The 22,516-nt window shown below is 42.3% G+C and overlaps 1 protein-coding gene across 5 annotated transcripts in view; it reads right to left on the reverse strand.

Annotated features, from left to right (window-relative positions):
* Positions 1-22,516, reverse strand: part of nrsn1l (neurensin 1-like) — a 287,058-nt gene that overhangs the window by 27,119 nt on the left and 237,423 nt on the right. The window contains exon 5 of one of the 5 annotated variants that reach the window (XM_069177067.1): positions 19,649-19,808. The exons of 1 other annotated variant lie outside the window; for it this stretch is intronic. Coding sequence is in view for 2 of the 4 variants with exons in the window: in XM_069177070.1 (XP_069033171.1) it covers positions 21,004-21,128 (125 nt within the window). In the remaining 2 variants the exon portion in view is untranslated. Of the gene's footprint in view, positions 1-2,347; positions 3,095-19,648; positions 20,513-20,855; positions 21,129-22,516 lie in introns of those variants that run through there. 3 more of the 5 variants (XM_069177069.1, XM_069177071.1, XM_069177070.1) reach the window with 3 other exon arrangements.

Raw genomic sequence — 22,516 nt, forward strand, 5'->3', positions numbered from 1 at the left:
ACAAAAATCTTCTCACTACTTGGCGCACTGTATCGCTGCACAAAAACAGAAACGTAAACACAGACATTTAATATATCAGAGAGTTTTAACAAAAGGTAGTTAAGAATTTTAGAATTAGAAATAGCCAGAGCAACTGTCAGCCTCTGCTTTTAGCCTTGATGTGAAGCTAAGCTGACCACTTTGTGTCTTTAGCTCTATAGCTAAAACCGTGGAATAACAAAATAAGAAGACTCAAAATAAACTACATTTACTTTACTTTACTAGTATAGAGAAGTGAAATTTGAGCTAAGCATAATGACGAGTATAATTTGTTTTACTGCAGAGTTGGACATGTGACGGTTATTCAAAATAACCTGTGCATTCGTGCTGTGGCATCTGATTTTACAGTTTTACCAGACAAAACTGCAGCGCGAAGTAGCAACATGTTTTTTTTTCTCCTTATGTTGTTTAATGGCGGCTGGCAGACAGCTTTTAGGTGCATTACCGCCACCTTCTGACGAGAGTAATGCATTACAACCAGGCACTGGCAAAAAGAAAAAGGGGAAATAGGGAAGAGCAATAGCAATATACTAATACATTTTTTATATTTTAATGACTATTTGAATATTCAAGAATCGTGACCCATTCTTAGCTCCAAGTTGAATATATGAGTGCCTTCCCTGTTGTAAATATGACTTGAATGTTGATATTTACGCTGTTTACAATTGGGGAACTGATAATATACAAATATGATTTCACCATGTTCACAGACATGAGGGGTATAAATCTGGGTCTTGCATTAAAAAAGTAATTAAATGTATTTTCCATAATGCAAAATCATTTCTTCCATGTTGCATCTAATTTCAGAGCTGATCATAACAAGAATGAGAACAAAAATCAAATGATTAAAACAATATATGACATATCGCTCCCTAATTAAAAGACAAATTATTTCAACCAGAGTTAGTGTGCTTGTTTGAGACTTTGATCTGCACTTCATCTGAGAAAGAAAATTCTCAGAATGAAAATATCACAATATTACAGTAAATGTATGGCTTCCCTAGACTCCCGAGATCCTCTCCTTTCTTACTACTTTACACTAATTAGAGAAAGGTTTTTTTGTAAGCCATTTCATTTAAACTGGCACGCATTCTAGTTTACATGTCTGCCTTTAAAAAAAAAAAATGCTAATCTCATGGGACCAACTTGGTTAGATAAAGATTGAAAAAAGCTCTGACATATCTTCTCGCTCTAACTGTCAACAGAGTCGGGCCGAGGTTGGCTGGACCTAGTTGGTAGTTTTGTTCCTACGCTGGCTGCAGTTGAAGGGGATGAGAGGTGAGGGAGACCTCTAGTCAAAAACCAAAGGATGACAACAAGGGCAGATGCTCTGACAAAAGGAAGAGGCAACACCTGGAGCCTAAGCCCGTCCAAATGGAAGGTGAGAGAAAACACAGGAAGAGGATGATAAAGAACAGGACGAACCGTTGGCAGAATGAGATCTCAGCCTCTGCAATCGGTCCCTGAATTTAATGGATACTGCCATTCCCAGAACTACAAAACCAGTTTTGTATGATGTGGCTAAAAATAATAATCCCTTTCTGTGCAGTGTGTGAAGTTTCAAAATAAAAGATATTTTCCTTCCTTAATGGCACTCTTTTTTTTGTATTGATTTTGCTGCGCTGACATTTGAGATAACTGCAGCAAAGAGAGATGAAGATCAACAAACTTGAAGGTGTACTCAAGACCACTGGAGGACCACAATTCTCCGGCTTTAAATGGATATTTCCCGTGGGGATTGCTTGTCTTTTATGACTTAGTTTCAGCTGCACAACAGCTCTCAGCGTGTCGCAAGTTTCAAAATTGTATCGGCGCACACCAAGAGGATACTGAACACGACAGTCAAAGCCCAGCCTGAGATTCTTCATGATGTGCACAAAGGAAAAGAAGAGCAAAGAAGAAATAAAATGAGATGCACGCGGCAGTTTGAAGAGCCAAACCAAGACAGCCGGTCCCGTGGGGTTTGATTACAAATGCTGCGAGCTTTTTCGCCTTCACAAACAAACAACAATCAGTTCAAAGACGGCATCTAATTCAAAGTAAAACAAGACACTAACTTTCATCTTCTGGAGCCTTCATCAGCATTTGATGGGCAAAAAGGTAAATGCTTTGGTTCTGAGAGCATTAATGCTTCTCTGTTCCTAAATTTTTTATTTTTTGTATTTTTATCCAAGATAACAGATAAATTGTGCTAATTGAGGCTGGTGAAAAACTCCAAAATGAAACGTGCCGCATGTTGAAAAATTACATGACAACTGTAGCAGTTCGGCTTCATAAATGAAACTCTGACATCTCCGAGGCTGCCGTTTATTTCTGTCACAGGATGCAGCGAAACACATGAAAGACATTACATTTTAATCCATATGTGTGACTAATACATGCAATCAGGGATAGATCTCTATGAATCTCTGCAGAATTTGTAGGAACGTGGCAGAACTACGTGAGGACGAGGTGTGAGATCACAACTCTCATCACACCCTGGGAGTGTTTATATATGTATGTGTGTGGGCACATGTACTTGTATTAACCATGTTGTGGGGACTCAACTTCCTTTTGGGGACAAAATAGAGGGAATTCAAGAATGTAAATCAATACATTCCAGGATAAATACTTTGGAAATTTAGGTTAAATTTCAGTTAGAGAAAGGTTGGGTTAGGCATGTAAAAGTTATGGTTCAGGGTAGAGTAAGTGTCCAGGAAATGAATATACGTCATTACAATATCTTTGTAAAGTGGTAACCCACCGTGCCGTCACTCATTGGTTTGTGAACCTCAGTTTTGAAGCCTAGAGTCTGACTTTTTGTCTGTCACCATCTTGTTTATTTGGAGCCAGAAGTGACCACCTGTGTGTTCCATAACACAAACTACCAGACTATTTAGCATGCCAGAAAAAGATTTAATATGTCCCAATACACAGTATGTGAATTGCAGTACGCCAAAAGTACGAGGAAGTCCCTATTACATCCAGTTGTGTCTTCTGTGGCTGTTCTGAACCACAATCCTCTTCACTTTGAGTGAGCTGCCGATAGAGTTGGTGGCGCTAATGCCTCGCCTGGCTGTAATTTGCAAAAGAAAGAAGAAGAAGAAGAAGAAGCGGTATTAAAAAAGGTAACGTTAAGTGTAGCACTAGTTTCAAATCGCATCCTTTTTCCTTTCACTTTAAATATCGAGCTACTGATCACAACAGATATGACCAAGAGGGTCGAAGTTTAAGGTGCATTTTTGTCAAAATTGTACACATACTCCATGCAACAGTACATACTTTGTAAGGGTAGCTGAGTATGTACTAAAAGTAAAAGTAATAGTAAGAGATTTTAAACGCAGGTCATATTTAGACGAGCCCCGCCCAACTATACCAGCTACCTGACTGCACCCCTGGCATGTCAATCAAACCAGACACACCCCTAAACACACCTCTATTTAAGACTTAATATCTAATTAATGATGGAATTATTTTCAGAAAGACCACCAGAACACTGATCAGAAGAAGTGAATAGCGAACGACACTTCTCATGAGAGAAGCGGAATCTTTTTGAATGGGGGTCTGGAAACAGGACTGGTGCGTGTGCGTGTGTGTGTGTGTGTGTATGTGCGTGTGTGTGTGGGTGCGTGTGCGTGTGCGTGTGTGTGTGCGTGTGCGTGTGCGTGTGCGTGTGCGTGTGCGCGTGTGTGTGTGTGTGTGTGTGTGTGTGACCTTTATTTCTGGGGTATATAGCAATAATTTTCTCTGTGATTAGCTTTTTGACAGACAACTGCCTTTATGCCTCTTCAAGATAGTAAGATGACATCATTTTTGGGCACACGCACACACACACACACACGCACGCACACACACACATGCACACATTCACACGAATGTGCTCAAGGTAAATGCGTTGAGATTTTTCAGATACACTCGGGTCAAACGCTCTTGATATATTCACTGCTTCACTGTTTTGAATTACTTGTATGGTAATTCTGGAGAAACTATACATTTAAAAGAGCCCATTTCTAGGGCTCTGAAGAGATACGGGCGGTTTAGGTCAGAATGGCTCATGCACCCATTTTCTCCATCAAGCACCCACCGAGTGAGCCATTCAAATCCATACGGTCTCGCCCACTTCTCTATTCAGTGCTCATTTAACGATAGAAAGATGGGAGGAGATGAAGGGAAAAGCGAGCCGTCAGACAGCCAAATGATATGGGCTGGCAGGATCACACACACTGCAGTAGGCTATATCCAAAAGGAGGTAGATCATTTTCAAACAATATTATAGCCGCAACTTAAAGCTGGAGCCGGGCCAGCAGCCAAAAGACTTGAATTTTACTCTTAATCTGTTACTCGCTCTCTTCCTCCCTCCTACCAACACAGTTTTCCTTTCCTTTCCAATCTCACTCACTCTCCCACCTCATCATCTAATCCGGCTGGAGAGGAAAGGAGTGTGCATGTGTGTGTGTGTGTGTGTGTGTGTGTGTGTGTGTGTGTGTGTGTGTGTGTGTGTGTGTGTGTGTGAAAGATGAGCTGGTCTTAGCCTTGCTATAACCCCTAGCTCCCTACACACACACATTCAAATGTGCACATACATAGAAATAGAGGGCTGCCAGCATACATTCACGTGCATCCACCTCCACAGAAACCTCCCTTCTGAGTCACACATGTTTATACAAAGACACACACACACATAAACACACACACTCTGCTGGCATGGCTGGCTAGGTGAGGTCATGCCTCGGCTGTGATTAGAAGGGCAGGGGTTATGAACTAGGCGCCGAGGTGCGACGCCGCATGTATTATACATTGAACAATGAATCTTTGGAGAAGATGGTAATCCAAACACAGATGAAATATTCATGCCGCATGGCTGTGTGGTTCACCTCTTTTTGCTCTTTAACCAGATAAGATCCATGCGGGGTTAAAGCAGAAGTAAATGAGACAGAGCAAGGAGGGGAGAGTGCGTAGAGCAAAGGAAAAAAGGGAAAAGTAATGTAGTGGAGCATGAAATCATGGCTTGCTCGTGTAATTTAGCTCTGGGATGGAGCTCACTGGCAAGAATTTCATTCCCGTAAGGCCTGTTTTTGAAACACACTTCAGTGCAAGTGCACGGTACAGTATATACATTTAAAGCAAAAATAAAAAAAAATCCTTTGCAATTAATAAGCATGTTGTATTCCACTTATCTTCACAGGGGCTGTTCAATCTAGTCATCTCTCCCTGGGAAACATTTCTTCACGCTTGTATTTACCTGTTTCTCTACAGTGCAGCATTGATTATTTTGAAAAAGGTGCCTTTTTTTCCTCTCGGCTGGTTGTCAGACTCTGACAGACAAGTCTATTGTCGGGTCCTAGCGCGCGCTGCGGGAAAGGCTACCTGTCTCCAAGGGCTCGACCACGACAGACACTTCCCTCCTCAGTCTGCCGTCCGTGTGAAAAAAAACAAACTGGAAAACAATATATTGTGTGGTGTTTTAGGGGTTTAACAGGACTCGATGGATATCCAGTAAAAAAGAAACGCGAGCTGATCAAGCGGAAAGTGTGGCAGGAATTCAGGTTTCAAGGTAGATGAGTTCCACCGGAGGGAGAGATGGCTGGTAAACCTTCATATCAGGCAGGGTCAAGAGGTTGGTACATGTGTGAGTTTGTGTGTGTGTGTATGTGTGTGTGTGTGTGTGTGTGTGTGTGTGTGTGTGTGTGTGTGTGTGTGTGTGTGTGTGTGTGTGTGTGTTATATCTAGGCATATTCAGAAGGAGAGGGTGTAATGCAGGGGACTCGGCTCCCATCCATAACATTTAACATTTAAGTGAACTGCAGAGATCTGAAGGCGGATGATAAGCATGACAGCAGGGTAAAAAAAAAATATTGCCGTACTGCCTAGGACACACACACACACACACACACACATACACACACACACACACACACACACACACACACACACACACACACACACACACACAGACACACACACACACACACACACACACACACACACACACACACACACACACACAGACACACAGGGCAGGCATCTATAATAAATATTTATTCACATGTGCTCACAAGCAAACACACACAAAGACAGCCATCACACACAGACACAATCACACACACACACACACACACACACAGCATCTATAAAACAGCCTATTAGGCCTCATCCCATCATATCTGAGCCCACCTCATCACTGACCTCACACTATAAAACTTTAACACACCTTGGTGTGCATGAACACACTCCACTGTGTCATTACAGCAGTTCTAATAGGGTTGTGCATGTGTCCTCTCCTCGGGGTTTATTTGCTCTGTGTTTCCTCTGCAGATGGAGGCTTTACAAGCCCAGGAGCCTGTTATTGGCCTCCTGTCACTGTCCCAGTGAGCTGTGTTAAATCTATAACCAGCTGACAGCTGAGAAGACATTGGAGGACTCTCCAGGAACAATGGCACAGCATGAGAAACACTGTTACCGTTGCCCCAAAAAAACAGGACAAGGCTTTACAAGCTACTCAGCGGACAACGCTGATGATGATTATTACCGTGAGTCAGTTTTTCTTGCTGCGCTGCGCCGGCAGACTCCAGGTCTGCGTGTGTGTGTGTGTGTGTGTGTGTTCCTGTATAACCAATCCTTCTGTTTGTTTGTCCAGGGATGCTATTACACAACTAAGAATAATGTGACCTGACTAATATCACACTTATGTACATACTTTTCACCCTCAGCGTCGGCCTCTGCATCACTGTTAATGTATGCACGCACTCAGCCACCGATTCACAATGTTTCCTGCAACACACAATGAGCACAGATACATTAGTGGTTGGGGGCCATGCACATTACAGAGGATAATTGCCTATGCATATTTCGTTGTGTGCGCTTCCTGCTCGCCCCGACTAACAGTGGATTGGATTCGAGCGCCAGTTGCAGAACCATTAATAGAAATTAAGTGCCAGAGAGCTACCAGTGGAGCCAGAACGGAGTTTATGTGAAAGATAAATACATTTCTACAGAAGAGTGCCTCCGTTTATTGGTTGGGAAATGCACTGTGATATGATAGAGGGGCAACAAATGAGTAAGGAATGGGACGATATGGATGAGAGAGAAAAGAATGTGGTGGAATTAGAATCCTGACTTGAATCAGAAATGCGGCAAATAAAGTTGGGTTTGCAGCTCGGGCTCGTGATCAGAGCGGTGGGGTTCAGAGAGCAGGAAAAAGGTCAAACGGAAACACTTAGAAGCGGCAGCCACATATAACCCATCAATACTGTAATTTACAAACAAGCAACTGTAAGCTACATCACGCACTGCTGCCTCACAGTCACTCCGGGTTGCTCTGTCTGTCCCGTGAATGCCGAGTTATTATCCGTCATCCCTCGAGTGTCTCTCCCTCTTGGCTGGCTGGTGTCAGACAGATTACATACTCATCACACACACGCGTGCAAGTCCACACGTCTGCGCGCACATTCACTCGAGCTAATGAAAATTCAGCTTCATCCCAGGCTGTCTAATGGGCCTAATAACAGAAAGTCACTGGGGGCCTCGCGCGTGTCAGGCAGATTACAGGAAGCTCGTGGACTAGACGGACAGGTCCTTGGCAGCGACACACCCACATAGACGCATGCAAACACAGACAACTCTGTCTCTCAAGTGTAGAGCTCGCTTCAAGGGGTGCAATCGCTTCAGTGACCACTAGGAGGCAAGGGTGAGCTTTGCCAAACTGACAAAAAGCCACTGAAGCTGTTCATAACAGGTTGAAATGCTGGATCTTCAATTACACACATGACTTATCCCATTGTCGTATCGTTCTTCTGAGTAACAGATCATGTTATGCATATGTAGTGGATATTAGGCCTTATTGTCAGCACTTTGCTCAAATAAAATTGCATTATTTCGTTAGTTATTTCCAATTTTACTTTTTCCTTAAAATTCATGAATGGATTAAAGAACCGGCCCACTGAGCACAGGTACAGGAGCCCAAAGGGGTCAAGTGGTTCCTGGTTTAGAGCTGCTGATTGATGTAACTGCTGTCATTTCTTTTTGGAAAGTCAAAGAGCTCAGTTACAACTAGGGGAGTGATGGATTGTGTGTTTTATTTTCTTCTAAACACAATCAGAATTTTAAAGTATCTGCTGTATAATTTCACTCTAATGTCATATTTGTAATCATTTCAAATGAGTTCATGGCAGAGCAACTCTGGTTGAAGAAAATAGAAGCACTCTGATGGTTTCCTATGATATGTTGTAGAGTTTGTTAGACTATTTAGTGTAATATCTGAGTGCCAGTGTGAATCTGCTGTGACAGGAAGCTGTGAGCAGGAGTGAGACTGCCTCTCTTAATTTACAGTGTTTGAACTAAATACTGGAGTTAAGCTGCCGCTTTTTAATCATCAGCAGCAGCTGAGAGTTCAGCTTCACCTCCACATAGTTGCTAAACGAGACACAAAAAGCCTGCAAAGACACAAAACGTATAATAGGAGACACAAAATAACTAAATATAGACATAAACTGACTACATAGAGACACAAAACAACAAAAGACATGCAAAATTACTATAAAAAGACACAAAATACGTGCAATGAGATGTCAACGGACTGCTTAGAGACAGATAATGACTGCAGGGAGGCACAAAATGACCACAAACAGAAGCGAAACAGCTTCAAAAGGAGAACAAGTAGACACACAAAATGTCTATGAAAAGATGTAAATGACTAAAAATGTATACAGAATGACTACAGACACAAAACAACTACAAAGACATGCAAACAACTACGTCTATACAAAGCAACACCAAAAAGATGCAAACAACTATGAAGAGAAACTAACCAACTACAAAAAGATGCAAAAAACTAGTTAGAGACGCAAAACTACAGACAGATGCAAACAACTACGTAGAGACACAAAATCACTAGAGAGATGCAAAACAACTATGTAGACACACAAAGCAACTACAAAGAAATAAAACACAACAATACACAGACACAAAACAATGACCCAGACACACCAAATGATTGCAACGATCAACAAAGAACGACAGAACGATGGACAATAACTTCAATGAAACACAAAACAACCACAAAAAGATGTAAAATTATGAAAAAGAGACAAAACATCAAAGCAATGCAAAATGATTAAGAGACACAAAAAAACTGCATCTCTTTCAGTCTGTTTTGTTCCTGTGTAGGAGGTAAGAGGCCTTTTGCGTGTTGCTCAGGGGCCCATTGTCTCATAATCTGTCCATGCTAAAAAGCAAAAGAAAATTCCATTAAACACAAGTGAGCCCAAAGTCAAACATAAACGCAGCAGCCTACTTGATCAAACACAAAGTCCGAGCCACAAGGGACTGAATTACAAAATACGATTGCCATTCTGGGGGCTTTGAGCTTCGAGGCTGATCCCATGTCAAGAGGAAGCCAGGGACGACGTTCACGTGTCGGCTTAGACGGGGAGAATAGAAAAAGGCTAGCGGGTCTGCAACTGAACTCTACCTGAACTCAAAATAACTTTCCCTGAAGTCATTTAAAGTCATTCAGGGAGTGAGAAGAAGAAAAGGAGGGGGTTTAGGGGTGGGCTGAGGAGGATACAGACAACAGAGAGAATAGATGAGGGAAGAGTGGCAAAGATGTGACAGAAGGAACAAATGTGCATCATTCCAAAAGGACTGAGGGAGAGGATGAGTAGAGGAAGAGGAGGCGGCATAGAGGCAGGGAGCGAGGAGAGGAAGATGCCAGGGAAGGAATGAGGCACACGAGCTTTCCATGTAATGCTCCTCAGGCTCTCTTTCTTCTTGACTTGACCCTCCATAATTCAGGATTTCAGCATTAAAGTGCAACTCAACAAGTCTCTTCTTCTCAACCACCACCAGCTGTATACACCACATCGATCCACCATATCAAACATATGATTTCCCACTTGCATTATTATTAATATGTATTGATTCCATCCCACTCAATATGAATAATTGAAACCAACTAAATTACTTCACCTGTGACCCATAAGAATCCTCTCTTTGGAGGAAAGTGAGTCATCACAGAATTGGGGGAAATGGAGGCGTAGAAGTGATAATGTCAGCTTGGGACTGAAAGGTAATCGGGTCAAATCCCTGGACCAGCACAGAAAATGGTTGTTGTTGGAAGTAAATAAGTAATGCTCTCTATTTCTTCAACAACAAACGCTGTGGACATTGCTCAGCCCCTGAGTGCTTATACTTCCAAATATTTTTAAGAATACTGCACAAAATAGTTGAACATATTTTAAGGTACACCTGTCTCACATGGAAAAACCCAAAATCTTTTTGATTTTCTAAATTTAGTTTTCACGTTTTTTACTGTTGTACACAAGATGTCTCCTACGGCACTGAAAAAGTCCTCTCTAAGTGTACAGGAGCGCTGGAAGTCTTACGTTTCCATCATAGTTGCATCGTAGCGGTACAAAACCAAACCACCAGAGACAAGTTAGTTCATGATTTGATCCCTCTTCAGTCCCTTCACGCCAGCATCAAGCTACTGCTATAACCCCGCTTAGTGGTAAGAGGTGTCCTCCACAGACATCTAATTTTACCTTATTGAGTCTCCAGGTGTGCAGATTTCCAAATATTTTACTTTTTAGTCATGCTCCACAAATTTTAGCTAATATCAACACTGTGCTCTGACAACTGACTGAGCTTCATTATAAACCACAGCGTCCCATTGCTTTTCCTTGTATAGAGCAGCGCCATAAGGCCCTTCTATCAAGATCTTTTTTAGGACATGTCAGGGGAAAAAAAAAAATCAGGAATCAGCATTTTTCACACGATTGTTGGTGCAACTAACTACACAGCAACTCTTCGGCATAAAGTTATTCATTAAACTGGTTAGTTTGAAACAGAACTTTATAGAAAAGTCTCAACTTCCTCCGATTCTCTGTTGGCGTCAATGGAGTATGTGGGATTGTTTTCCCCCAGAAATGGGCGTGGTGTTCGGTGTGCTCTATTGGCTAATAGATGTGATGTCACATAATGCTGTACAGGTGCACAGGTCAGATTCAGCACAGAGAAACTTCCCTCTTCAGCGAATGAATGGGAAAGCAGCCTGCTGGTGTAAAACGCATAACTAATTCTGCTCAGCGAAGGTCAAACATCCAAGTGAACTCACAATATATGTGTTAAATATGTTTTTGAGCTGAAAGGGACTTTAAGTACAAGGAAACCACTTAATTTCAACTACTGCAATGACTAAAACACTCAGCGGAGAGACAATATGGTGCTCAGCCTGGAGGAAGATAAAATTAAAAGAAAAACACAGATGAAGGCCAAAACCCTCATCATATTTTGTCCCTATCTCAAAATAAATATTGCAAAATAATTGTTTTAAAAACCTGCCCCCTGCGGCTTAGTCTGACTTCCCTCTGTCAAGATAGACATTTAAAACGAGCCTCCCTTCTCCCTACAACGCCCCACAATCACCCACTCTCCCACTTTGCGGCTCCAACCAACCCCACCCACACCATGCCCCCCCCCCCTCACCCCTCCTTCCCCATCCTGTTAGTAAGCTTGGACATGCTTCCCAGCCCGCTGCCCACACATTTCTCAGCTCCTCTTCATTTTGGACACTCATACATTTATGGAGTGATTCGGTGCAGCTCTTCCTCTGAGGCATCCAGGATTACTGCACATACTGAACTGTGGCCAGCAGACAGGGGTGGGTTAGAGGTGTGTGTGTGTGTGTGTTTATTTGTGTGTGTATGTGTGTGTAGGGGTACAGAGGACTGATTGGTCGGGGAGAAGGAAGAGGCCGGGGCGGTCATCTGAAAGGAGGGCGAGGACAGAGGGGGGGATCTTTAAATCTTTAAAATGATAGTTGAAAAGACAGATGGAGGAGAGGACGCTGGCAGCGGAGTGAAGAATCAAGATTGTTTTTTGTTTTTTTGGCCAGTACAGGAACACTTTATTTGTCCCAGTGAGTTATCAGACAGTGTATAGGTAACCCCCTATGTGTGTGGCTATATGTGTGTGTGTGTGTGTGTGTGTGTGTGTGTGTGTGTGTGTGTGTGTGTGTGTGTGTGTGTGTGTGTGTGTGTGTGTGTGTGTGTGTGTGTGTGGGTGAGCCTTACTTGAGATGTCACCAGTAATTTAAGGCTCTCTTTTGGTGCAACACCCACTTTTCTCTTGTGATAAAACACGGTCTATATCACCAATGAGACTGTGGCCTGTGTGTGTGTGTGTGTGTGTGTGTGTGTGTGTGTGTGTGTGTGTGTGTGTTGTACTCTAATTAGCACCTAAACACACAGGAGAGTGCTGAAGCCAGACAGCAGATAAATCAGACAGGGCTATAAGATCGTAACACTCTAACAGAAGATATCAGCTGCAGTGCAGCTTTAACACACTTGATAAATTGACAATACAGCAGTGAGCTATAAGCAGCTGGCTCCTTTCCCAATTCCAAAGCATCGGATTGTGGGGACAATTTTGTGTTTGCGCTGCAACTTTCTTTGTCCCAACCAGAGAGATGCAATAAGCAATGAGACACACAAAAGGTTTTTTTTCTTTCTTCTTCTTCACATTCATTTGCTAATACATGCCCACTGCATTTCTATATGTTTCCCTCCAATTACCAGCATTACTCAAAGTCAGAGCCTCTCCAAGCACATTTTTCATCTTTCACTTTCCTCACTCTCATTCATTAATTTGAATATCCCAACCCCGACCAAGCGCTTCTCGCCAAAACACAAACCAGCCACGGCAGGGGCGAGTGTGCTCCCTGATGTGCGTGTTTTTTTTCTCTCCGTCTTTGTGTGTCACCCGCCCTCTCTGCTGCTATGAGCACTGCAGGCGTGAAAGAGACAGATCCCGGCAGTACAGTATGGTCTGGCACTGTTTTGTGTCCCCGCCCCAGGGGAGTCTGGGAGAATGAGTCCCCGTGGAGGTTTGTTTAAATGCTAGAGGGAGTGTTTGCCCCGGACAAGAATCTCTCGCACTAATGGATATGTCTGCGTTATTGATAGTGGGACTGCCGCAAAAAAACGTGCATAAGCTTTTCTATGCATTCATTACATTGTGGCCGTGTAGGGTGACGTCTCATTGCCCTTGTAGGTGAGATCTCTGTATCAGGGATTACAGTTGGAGCATAAAAAGAGAACTGCTCTGAGTTAGAAAAATAAACCCATAAAATCAGCCTCAAGCAGACAGGTCTGCACCAGAAGGGAGTTTACAAAATGGAACCAAATAAAAGTGTAGTTTCAGGTATAAACACCGGCACTGCTACATTGTGACCCCCTAATGTCAGAGCCCCCTCACAGCCACATCAATCACAAAAACGAGGACATTAAAACCGCTCTTATCAATATTTGTATATAATTAACTGATCTATAACTGTGTGTAATGCGGTACATGCTGCTGATAGTGATGAATCCACACAGAATTATCACGGTCAATTTGGAATTCCTCTCTGCAGTGTCTTTCAGCTTATTGTTTTGGTTTTTGAGCCTATGACTTTAATGTTTTTGGTTCATTCTCACTCCTCTTCTTTGGCCAACTCCAGTTTTCTTTGAAAAGCTTAAATAAAAAAAACTTACGCAACCTGCCGAGCTTCAAACAACAGAGCGACAAAGTAGGCAAATAGCCCGTAAACACAATCAAGCATTTAGCAGCTCAAGACGCGGTCAGTGCACAGCACATTTCTGGAGTGAAATATCCTGGAGTTAAACAAAGACTTTGATTTTGGGAGTTTATTTTCTAAGTTAGACTGCAGCTTGTGTTCAGTGTTACTCTCTGGTGGGGTAATATTTTGGGGTTCATTCACTGAGTGTTGAGGAGGATAATTCAACACTACTCCTGGTGTTGACTGCACAGCTTTGTTGTCGTATTAGCACCTCCCAGCATGCCTTTGCTATTTCTTCGTAACGTTTGAGAATAAAGCAACGAAATTAAATCTAAGTGATGGGCAGAAATTAGATTTAGTTTTGTTAAAACATGCTGTTCATTAATATTTCAATGAAGACATAATGATAAATAAAACGGACCGATCATTCAAAACCATAAGTGTACAAAGTGGGAACGTAACATATAAACCAAGCACAGTGGCACTGATACATTGGTTACTTTGTAACTTGCTACACAAAAGTTTTCATGTAGCATTAATGGCTGCACACTGTATATAATTACAATGCATGTAATTGTTAAATAAAAATGTGTGAGAAATATGTTCTGTTTCAGTTGACTGAGGTCACATTTTATCACTATATCAATAAAATATAACCAGATACCTGAAATTTGAGTCAGCTAACACATGTATCAAAAATCTACATATATTCATGTGCTGGTGAGAAGCTCTGGTATGTAGGCCTGCATTGTCAGACCCAGAAGATGAATTATGTGGAATTAGTTGCTTCGCTTTTTATTTTGTTACACAGCATTATAAGTCCTAACTTTTCTGACATAAACATTTTTAAACTATCTCAACAGTATGTGAACTTACAGAATGATAAAATAACCAAACTATTGAGGAAATGTGTTTGCTGTCATTGTCAAACGATTTCCTTTAACAAATGCTATAGTGACACATTTCTTCTTGTTCAGACTGTTTGTGTTCACACAAGGCTGCCATAAATGCATGCTCTTCACTGTACTTGACATTTATATTGAGCAGCCTTCACTCCCCCAGTCTGTGTAGTTCAACCTGCTTTCATTTCTCCAGTTTCATGGTAGTAAAAAGGCGACACAAACAAAGCACAACGAGAGAAGGAGAAGGAGAGAGGGAGAGTGAGAGTGAGAAAGAAAGAGAGAACATCCTGTAAGTGAGAGTTTACCCAAGAACAATGCTGTCTGCTTTCAGCCGAGGCTGTCTGCAGGAGACATTATGTCATGTGTTACGCCTGCGAAGGCGAGAAACTGTTGGAGTCAATATCTCGCTGCTTGCTTCTCGCTCTCCTTTTTCTCTCTCTCATTGTGAGTGGAGAACCTGAGGACTTATGGATGCAGTTGCGGGCTCTTCTCTGATACAACACATATTCACATGGACCTCCTCAGCAGCAGCTCCCGATGATCGCTGCTGGCAAGGTTAGCTCTGTTTATGAAACCATCAATTACACATATTTAATTTAGTAAGAGAAGAAACGCCGCCACGCTGACTGAATCCAGACCGAGTGTCCCCCTGAGCACTGGGATAAATAGAGCAAGGGAAGAGGAGGAGGAGGAGGAGAGAGAGAGGAAGAGTGAGAGAGATAGACAGATAGAGACAGACTTCATTAATTCTGTCGTCCATCTAATTGGGAGCCCTGTTGGACCCTACAGCTAAAATGAAGTCCGAAACGAGTTCTAATGAGAAATAGAAAAAAAAAAAAAAAAAAATAGACGTGAGGGGGAAAAAAGTTGGAGCATATCTGGAGAAGAACCTTGGGCAAAATCAAGACTTCATGTACAATACAGACCCTTGGGATGCCCCCAACTCCCCTCGGTTGGACGCTGATTAAAATTGGATGGTATTCATGCTAAATAATGAGACTAGAGGCCTACCTGAACTTTCTAATCTGACAAACTGATGTAGTGAAGCAGAAAATGTGAAGGGCTTTTCATCAGATATCCTCCAATTTGCATTAAAAGCTTTACATACGGAAATGTTGTGCAACTGACACAGAAAACTGTTAGGGCATAAAGTAAGAAAAGGAGGCCGCGTTCTGACACGTTGACCTTCCTGTTGAAAAACTAGCAGAACAGAACATTTACCTTGAGTGAATGATCCAGCATCTCTTCCGTGAGAGACCAGACATACATTTTTGCATAAAATCCGTTATATAATGCTCATTACATAACACAGAGGAAAGCAAAAACATGGATTCTGGGGTAGTTACATTTCCCTGGATGCAGATCAGAGCCCCACCCCAAAGTCCCAGTCATAACAAATGTGGCATCACAGGAGACTCTGGTTATAATGGCATCAGTGCAGCAAGTCTTTGTCTTTCATTATGGCTGTGATCAAAACCAGAAGCCTGACCACAAATTAAAGGAATATGAGCTGAACAAGGAAAACAAGCACAGCCAAATAAACAGGGGAACTGTGTGAAGGACAGGAGAGGATATTAAAGTAGGGTTGTAAGGCTGTGTTCAGGAGCGAAAGAGAGTAGAGTAAGGTAGAGAGGAGCAGAGCAGAACAGAGAGAAGTCCAATGGAGGTAGTGAAAAATACAGTGAAGTAAACAGGAGTGATGGAGAAGAGTAGAGTAAAGACAAGTCAGACAGAGAAGAGTGCAGAATAATACAAGTGCAGAAGGCAGTAGAGTAGAGTAGAATAAAGAGTAGAGTAGAGTAGAGTAGAGTAGAGTAGAGTAGAGTAGAGTAGAGTAGAGTAGAGTAGAGTAGAGTAGAGTAGAGTAGAGTACAATAGAGAAGAGAAGAAAAGAGTACAGTTAATTGATTAAACTGGAGTAGAGTAGAGCCAAGTTGAGTAGAGAAGAAAAGCTGAGTAGAATAGAGTAGAGCTGAGTAAAGTAAAGAGTGACATCGCAGTAAAGCACAGTAGAATATGGGAGGAGCAGAGAACAGAGGCACTGAGTAAAGTACAGAAGAGTAGAATAAAGTAGAGCAGAATACTGCAAAGCAAAGTGAAGAAGAGTTAAGTAGAGTGACAGAGTAGAATAAAGCACCGGGGAGTACAGACAGAGCAACAGAGTACAGAGGCAGTGAGTAGAGTACAGAGGAGTAGATGACAGTTGGTGGAGCTGAGCAGATCAGAGTACAGTAGACATGTTGTAGACATGTTGTACAGCAGATCGCAGCAGGCTGTGTTTTCATAGCATACTGTATCAATGTGCAGGCGGCTGCACACACTGTGTCTTGTACAGGATGTTCAGTTCATTTGTTTGTGTGACGTGATGGCAGGGTGGAGAGACGTCTGGTTTCTGCTGACTGTCAGCATGTTACCGGCACACTGGGAGCCAGCCTCTGCGCCAAACCACCAAATCCGAGCACTCATAGTGAAAATGATTAGTCTAATCTAATTCGCCGCCTCATCTCCATCTCCATCGTCATTCACAGAAACACACACACGGCGGCCTGTGCTCTACGACCCCTTCCAAGGAAAAGACGCAGTGTTCAGTGACATTCCTACAGCAATCCAATTAGGTTTGATTTCAATTCAATTACTGGACTGTTAGGGGAGTAGAGTGGAGATCCACTGAATGAACTTTACTTGGGAATTCCATTACCACTAAGAAAGTCATTCAAGTCCAAAGTTGGGATTGGAATAGGGTAGCAAAGGAAAGAGGCTGACATCAACCCTCACGATTTCACTCAGAATGAAGTGGAGTTTGGAGTTGTAACCGTCTCCAGCGCGCTGCCTGCCGCAGTGACGCTTCTAGTCAAACAGGGAAATCATTGAGGCTCTGGTTCAACAGAAAACTGCAGAGCCTCACACAGGAAGACATCTGCTACATGTGAGACCACAAACAGCAAACTGTCAACAACTATCTACCCCCACAACCTCCTTCGCTGCGCAGTGTGTGTGTGTGTGTGTGTGTGTGTGTGTGTGTGTGTGTGCACGTGTACATCTGCACACATGTGTGTGCAGCCCTGTGACTGCAAGAACAACAGATAAGTACTAGCGCATCTCGGTGGCAGCGTGTGCAACCATAAATTACGACCTCCAGGAGATAAGAGGTTGCTATATTTCAAATCCGCTGAAAGAAATGTGAGTGTGAGTCTCAAAAAATTGTTTGGCCTTATATTTAGCATTAAAGGTCCCATGTTTTACACTTAACTATTGTTTTATTGACAGTCTTGATGTCCACAAGAAGATATTTTGTGTTTTTTAAAGTTCCAAAAAACATTTCAGTATAGTTTTACATCTCTCTTAAGCTTCTCTATGGAGCTCTACCAACAACAGGCTGTTTTGTGTCTGTGTCTTTAAGGTGTAGTGATGTCAGTGACCCTCTCTTCTGATTGGCTGACAGTTTTCTGGCTGATGCACGTCCCGATCAGACCATATTTTCTTTGATCTTGTAGCTAACCAACAGCATGATGTTTTTCATAAAAGGATGGACAGTGGGTCGTGCTGAAGAAGGACATTTGACATAAGCGTGAGTTTGTTACATAAAAAACTTATAATGGTCCAAATGGCTTAATTGTGGAAAATGGGCTGGGTGCCCTACACCGTGGTCGGAGCGTTTTGACACCTTTACAGTATTTATACAGCACCAAGACCTGCATTAAAATCCAAAAAGCGATGGAAATCTGAATTTATCCAATCAGGTTTTATTTTAGATGTAAAAAGGATAAAAAAAAAAAAAATGAACACTTCTGTAATTTCCTTATAATTTCCTAAAATAATTTATATAATTTGGTACTAATTATAGGAGATATCCTTTATGCAAAATTTTATGTTTGTCTGTAGATCAAATTTATATTTCTGCACGTTCAGCTGAACAGCTGCGCTGAAGGAACGCCTTTCTAGGTTACTCTAGAAATTAAATGGAATGAAATTAATTGGAAATGAACCAATTTATCACATTTGACCTATAATTAGTGCCAAATCAAGTAGAAACTTTTATGGGGCTTGCACAGGATTCCCTCGTCTTGCAAAGACCTGTACAAGCTTTATGTGCTTTACATCATTTTTATGGAAGATTAGGATTTAAGAGTGATGCATAGAAGAAGAAAAAAAGACTATTTCTGGTGGATATTTTTTGCAGTATGCTGCATGGTAATATACCTCGGAGCATAAAGGAAGGTCCCAAACCGGAGAGGAGACAGGTTCTGTCACAGATAAGAGCTGATGTAGATTTGAGACAATGGGCTGTTTATGGCACCGTATCTACATCCAAAAGAGAAACAATAACTTCACTCACTTTTTAATATCACGGCTTTAAAAATAGGAGGATCTTTTTTTTGCATGGCAACCTGAAGCTCCAAACCTGTCTTTTATTTGCCTTAATGGGACTCTTTCCTGCTTCTCCTCTGACATACAAACATGGCCACACAAACCCCCTCACTGAAAGCTCTTATATTTGAGTTTATCCATTATCCATATCCATCAGCATCAATCACTCACCCCATAACTGCTCCGTCTACAGCCAAACACACACACACACACAGGTGTACACACACACACACACACACCCAAACACCAAAACTCAGATCCACTTCATTGCCAGCGAATAGACTATCACTGTGTTTTTTTTACTGGCATGTGTGAGGCGCTGACACCTCTGCACTCGCTCTATTGATTTTGTTGTCTTATCCTAATGAGCCTTGCGTCATCCATCACTGCTCCGCTGGTAGCACTCAGGCAACCTGGATGGCTGCAGCAGGGGGATGGGGGAAAGAGACTATCACCTTGCCACTGGGTATATATCAATGAGAGTTTCCTGAATACCATTTTTGAGAGGCGTCAACGGTAATAAAAAAAAAAAAACGAGGCTTGCACATCTGTTTGCAATATGTGACGGGAGGGTTTGGAATAGGATAAGTGCATTCTGACATGATTTCAGACCCCTTAGCTGTTGACATCTAACCCCGCAGGCTCTTTACCTTTAACACGGGCTTCCTTGTGTCATGAAAGTGCTTGCGATGTATGCGCGTGTTTGCAGGTAAGAGTGTGTATATGTTGTGCCATCTGAAGAGCAGGTGTTGACTGTAGTGATGATGGCGATGTTAGAAGGCAGCTCGCACCCATTACTTACTTACACTGGAGTAGAGGCTGGAGATGAGACACTTCCACGCACCGCAGCTCTTCGACTCCATCCATCCGTTCATCCACTCAGCCATTATGGAGGTCACCTCCGCCTCCTGCTTTAAGTCCTCTCCGTGGCTCCAAATGGTGCTCTGATGTTGCCTCTCCACCTTGTGTGGATGCATTTGGAAAACAGTCAGCTTCCATCATCATTTGTGGAACTGAAGGAGACATCTTCTGCTGACATCCTTGCACTCATCCATTTTGATCACTCCTGGTGTAAAGAAGCCGTATCCCATGATAGATTTTTAAGCCCAGCTCCAAATCTCATTTACCTGCTACATCCTATTTCCTGCATCCCAATTTCAATTCCAACAGCCCAAATCATTTTCTGTCATTTTCTGCAAGCTACAGTATTTCTGCTACCATACATCCAACATCATGTATTATAAATTGTTGTCTCCACATACAGTACTCCTATGTGTCATTCATCCTACATCCCTATAGTCCCTCACTCTAGAAGCATTACTGTGTAATCTTGAAAGCAGAGTTAGTCAAACATGCCTAACTATAGCCTTAACTACATAGCCCAGTATCACAGCAAAATGTGAAATAGACACGCCCGTCCACTACAGCAAAACGTGAGATAGCCACACTTCGGGCTGTCTAGGCATGAAAGTTACACACTTTGTAAGCGTGAAACCTACACGCATGCAAGAGTCTTGTGACGCTTGATCATTTGATCAATGTCCCGGAACTGCCATGCAGGACAAAGAGGTTCAAATCCAGGAGGTAACAAGACTTTTCTGTAATTGTTTTTTGTTTCCTAACCCCAAACATGTTGTTTTTTCTCGAACCCCAACTATGTGCTTAAACCCCAACCATGTGTTTTTGCAAAAAGTTTAATTTTCCTGTAAATCACATGGCTCAAGGCATGTAGTAGGTTTCCTTTTTAATCCACTACAGGAAAATGTATAACTTTCACACGTATAAAAGGCCAAAGCCTAGCTCTCACGTTTTTCTGTAATGGACAGGTGTGTCTATTTCACACCTTGCCATAATACCGGGATGAAATATGACCTTATCATGTATAATATCTGATATCTTGCATCCTACATTAGTCTTACATTGCAGATTCAGATTTGTACAACTCATGTTGCATCTTCTTCATTCAATGTTTTAAGTCTCACTTCCTACAAGACAGATTTATCCCTCAGTCCTCATCTTTAAGTCCAACACAAAATTAATTTGATCTTGTTATAATCCACATGCTGCCTCCTCTTGTGTTTCTACTTCCATCCTACCTCTAGCTTTGTTTACGTCATTATTGATATCCTACATTAAATGTCTTATCTTATACGTTAGTCAAAGTTTGTCCAGGAAAACTCCGTCCTTCCATCGTTTTACTTCGAACATCAGTCGCAGGGCGTCAAATGCTGCGTCAGAGAAATACGCACGAGGTGCCCTTTTGTGTCGGCACCAAGGCGACCCTGGACAAAGAAAAAGGTCATGTGACAGAGGACTAAAAGTGACAAAGTCCACGTAAGGAGAAAGGTTGGGGGTGATTGGATGGAATGAACAGAAGACATTCATCAGAGACCAATGGTCAAGTCCATGAGAAAGTAAAAGTCAACATGGATTTCTTTTTTGTATCGTAACTCACTTACCTTTCATAACACATGTAAAGTAACTAACATGATGTACCAAGTTGATGTACAAACCATGATCTTTTCCTAAACTTAACTCGAGGACTTTGGTGCCTAAACCTAAGGCACCTTGAGTGAATCTGAGACGCCATCGGGCTGTAACAAACCGGCAAACAGGTTGGTGACATAATTATATTTCTTGTCCAACGTTCATTGTGAAGCCTGCACACGTCGAGTGAAGTACAGTGTTTTCTATATTCTCCACTGTATACTCAGTTTCATAAACGTTATTTCAACACTAAATTATTTGTCCTCCATCCTTCACTTTCCAACTGAATTCTAGAGCTCCTTCATCCTGACACTCACAAAATCCCATGAATTACAATCTATATCTTGTTTTCTACATATTACCTCCTGAATTTCAACTCAAAAGCTCGAAAGCTGATCTGCAGAACATCTTTTGCCCCACAGCCTACATCTGCATGCAGTCAGTATGTGTAGGATATGAACAAGTTTACTCCTAAAACCTACAGCCATCACAGAGCATCCCACCACTGACGGAAAATGTTCTCCCAAAAAGCACCAAATCCTTGATGACAGAATAATTGAGTGGGATGCTTTAAAAAAAGACCAGAAATACGCTGTCTTCAGGGGGCACTTTGGTGAAAATTATGTGTCTAATCTTATTAAACTCGGAGTGTTGCCACCATTTATTGGTGTTAAAGAGGATAAGCTACTTATGGAGTGGTGGGGAATAAAGTCAGACGCGGTTGTAAGAGTATCTCTCAATGTCACTCACCACACATAAGCAAACTGTTCATCCCAGTGCCGTGCTAGCACATCAACACAAGCCAAATACTATAGTTTACAGTGTGTATAAAAAGATTACGCACATGCTGTGCCATCATGTGACTTCAGCTTGCCACAAAAACAGTTTGTGACTTTCCCCCGTAACATTAGCAGGCGGGGTCTCATGCACCCTAAGGCGAGCACACACACAAATGCCAACACACACATTCAAAGAACACAGACGCATGCATGCACAAACACTTGCGCACAGACGCAGGCAAACACACACGCACGCACACGCACGCGCGCACACACACACACACACACACACACACACACACACACACACACACACACACACACACACACGCACACACACACACACACACACACAAAGAAGCCAGCAGGCTTTGGGAGCCATGCCCTGACCTCTGGTTCCCAGT

This window comes from Embiotoca jacksoni, unplaced genomic scaffold (assembly GCF_022577435.1).
Source record: "Embiotoca jacksoni isolate LCO1_2020_lvr unplaced genomic scaffold, fEmbJac1.0.p SCAF_7, whole genome shotgun sequence".
Taxonomy (NCBI): Eukaryota; Metazoa; Chordata; class Actinopteri; family Embiotocidae; genus Embiotoca; species Embiotoca jacksoni.